Here is a 3,435-nt window from a genome sequence, read left to right as displayed (position 1 = left end):
GGTCCAGACTGTGTCAGCCCCAGAGTCCTGAAGGCCTGTACAGACCAGCTCTGTGGGATTCTGCAACACCTCTTCAACCTTAGCTTGACCCAGGAAAAGGTGCCAGTGTTGTGGAAGACATCCTGTCTGGTTCCAGTACCAAAGAAAACTCAGCCATCTGCCCTCAATGACTATAGACCTGTTGCCCTGACATCCCACATCATGAAGGTCCTAGAGAGACTCCTGTTGACCCACCTGAGTAAGCAAACAAGCACACATCAGGACCCCCTGCAGTTTGCTTATCATCGTGGGGTTGGAGTTGACGACGCCATCATACACCTGCTTCAACAAACCCACTGTCATCTGGACAAAGCAGGCAGCACTGTGAGGATCATGTTCTTTGATTTCTCCAGTGCTTTTAACACAATTCAGCCTGAGTTGCTTTGTCTGAAACTCCAGAAGACTCCGGTGGAGGCCTCAACAATTACCTGGATCAAAGACTACCTGACAAACAGGTAGTCTTTGATCCAAAGACTAAAGATAAATTAAGTACATCTAAAATATAGATATTAAGGGAAATGCTTCTTTAAACCGAGTGGTTGGGATGGGATCTAACAGACATGTTGATGGTTTGGATGAAGCTATTATTTTAGATAATTCAGCCAGCTCAACAGGACAAAAACTGTCCAAACATAAATCAGGTTCTAGTGACACTAAAGCTGCCTCATCTGACAGAGAATCAGAGACAGTAGCAGGAAGATGGGCATGAATTTTATCCCTTATTAAAATTATTTTATCTATAAAGAATCTCATGAAGTCATCACTACTTAAAGTACAACAAACAAGAACAAAAAGAGAAGTTGTTTGGCAGATAAGATTTGGTAAATTTTTCATGTGTTCAACCCACATACAGTATTCAGCTCTACTGCTCATCCCATAAATGCATCCATCCATTTTCTGTATGTTCCTTGCAAATGTGGCTCCATTTAACAGAGAAATTAACAGACTTTTAATGGTGTGATTTATGTTTATTTATACGGTTAACACTTTCACATGATTTGTGTTATTTTTACCGATCATTTATCAAAATATCTGAGTCAGATGAGAATAGTATGAAACGACTTATAGCATGTGTAACTTTTGAATTTATTTTCCTTTTCTTAAAAAAAAAAACAGAACACAAGACCCAAAGAAATTCATTCAGATCTCTCTAGTTTTTTTGAAAACACTGTTCTCTGCAGTGTACTTCAGCAAAACCGCTCTAGTCTCATATTTGTGTGCTATGTTTAGCTTTTGTCCTCCATCTTGCTAAGTTTAGCTTTTATCCACAGTTTTGCTAATCTTAGCTTTAAGGTAAGGTTTGGAGTCAATTGTTTTATGTTACGTTATTTAGCCATGGTTTTTGCTCATTTTAGCTTTGAGCTTCTGTTCTGCTCATTTTTAACTTTAACAACTCAATGAAAAAAAAGGATGCAAAGTCTCCTGTTGGTGTATTTATAAAGAAAGATCTTGAAGATGTTCAGGGCTAAAATTAGTGCTGTAAAAAAGTCATTACAGCATAATTAATTGTTGACATCTCTTGGCAAGGCACTGCTCTTGGAAACTGGTTACGGTAAGTTAGGATTCTGGACATCCGTGTGAATGATGGCGTAAACAAGCCGAGGCCTCGTGGTCAGCATAAATCTGACAGACTGCTGAAAGGATGCAGCGTGTCTCGTCCTGCTGTCTAAACCCGGGACAGTAAGAAGACATGGCGGATTCGGGGTGTGTGGGGAGACAGCTGACTGGATTGTCTTCCGCAGCTTCAGACGGCCACACAGCTGACATTTACTGAAGCTGCCTCGGTGAGACGTCAACACAGAGAGCAACGTCAGAAAGGCGGTGTCAAATTCACATTTTTTCCGCCGCTGTCTTTATGAAATGCGGTCGCTCACGTCAGGATGTCACACACTGAGCTGCGAAATGAAGAAGCTTTAAAAAAAGAAGTTATTTTTTTTTATAAACGTGTGTTTGATTATTTTGAGCCCAGCCTCTGTCACACTCAGTAACCACAGGGTCGCAGCTTTATCACCTTTCTAAATTTAAACCTAAGCTTCGACTCTCCCAGAATGGAAGTTGAGCCAGGCCCTTGTGTGACCTAAAATTAGCCCCCATCTACCCCCCCTCAAGAAAGAAGATTTTTGGCCCCCCATTGTCAGTTACTATACACACATATGCAGAGCACATACTGGACGTTTCCCAGCTCATAGCAGACGCTTCATACTCTGGAGGATCTTTCCTTCCTTAAGGATTGAAAGTGGAACCCTGGTTCTTTGGACGTCGAAGTTAAGGTAGGTGTCCTGTTACCTCCAATTCTGCCTGTGGAAACCTTCAGGGTTTACAAAGTAAATCCTGCCGGCGTCACTGCAGATGGAGCGGGTTTGACTTTYGGGAGCATGGCTCTGGGACAGGCGGTGGACATGAGCTTGATGGACATCTCGAAGATCTTCTCGCTGCTCCAGCCGAAGGAGGAGGACGAGGACGGCGAGCTGTGTCAGGCCCTGAACAAGGCCGTGAGCAGCGACGACGTGGCCCTGCTCACCGAGCTCCTCGCCCAGGAGGAGTACCGGAGGCGCATCAATGCCCGGAGCGGGTGGGGGGTCCCCGTGACCCCGCTGCGCACCGCTGCTGCTTTGGGACACCTGAGGTGCCTGGAGCTGCTGTTGGAGCACGGTGCTGAGGTGAGGTCAGGCACGGACACAACCTTAGCTGCTCGCCGAACCCTCATTTTCTGCATCGTTTCTATTATTTTGATTCATTTATTAGCAAAAAGGAGATAACAAATTTGTGCAATTGAGCTGAAATAATTTATTTTTTATAAAAAGCCAGGTCTCTCTTTAAGTGGAYTCATTTTTCTGAGTCAATGAAGAATCAGCAGTTTTAGAGCGCCCCTCGGTGGCATCCAGGAGCACAGCTTAATACTGTATATTAAAGGGATTGTTCTGTTTATTTTAAGTGAGGTTCTACAGAACGATTCTGAACAAACAATATGCTACCTGTTGCAGTCATTTTTGTGAGGATCAAAGAGTTAAAGGCTAATCAGGCTAAAATCGATTGATTCTGTTGTAAATTTTAATGTTTTTTTTAATTTTAGTCAAGCTATTATCTAGGGATGTGAAGAGACACTGATTATGCGACTGCATGTAGTTTTAGGATTAAATCTAGATGCATCTGGTTATTAAGTTCTGACAAAGGTCAATCTGTTGCAGCCACACAAAAAAAGTTAAAGTGTACTTATGGATGACAAACGGATTCTGTCTTTTAATAGACCTTAGGGGTAGGGGGTCAAAGTTATTCAGTAAAAACAAACCTGGATGAGGTGAAATGTGTCAATTCACAGTGGTTTTTACAAGCAACGGATCTATATTAAAAAGGGCAATTTTAAATTTTTATTTGTAAAAATATTTAGTTCTGTAT

General features: G+C 42.3%; 1 protein-coding gene across 1 annotated transcript in view; it reads left to right on the top strand.

Moving 5' to 3' along the window:
- Positions 1 to 2,161: 2,161 nt before the first annotated feature.
- The window catches only part of asb12b (ankyrin repeat and SOCS box-containing 12b), an 11,247-nt gene continuing 9,973 nt past the window's right edge, over positions 2,162 to 3,435 (top strand). The window contains exons 1-2 of the mRNA XM_014019381.1: positions 2,162 to 2,309; positions 2,389 to 2,699. Coding sequence (XP_013874835.1) covers positions 2,415 to 2,699 — 285 coding nt within the window. The 5' untranslated portion in view covers positions 2,162 to 2,309; positions 2,389 to 2,414. The remainder of the gene's footprint in view (positions 2,310 to 2,388; positions 2,700 to 3,435) is intronic.

Source organism: Austrofundulus limnaeus, unplaced genomic scaffold (assembly GCF_001266775.1).
Source record: "Austrofundulus limnaeus strain Quisiro unplaced genomic scaffold, Austrofundulus_limnaeus-1.0 Scaffold219, whole genome shotgun sequence".
NCBI lineage: Eukaryota > Metazoa > Chordata > Actinopteri > Cyprinodontiformes > Rivulidae > Austrofundulus > Austrofundulus limnaeus.
This window is presented reverse-complemented; position numbering and strand designations above follow the sequence as displayed.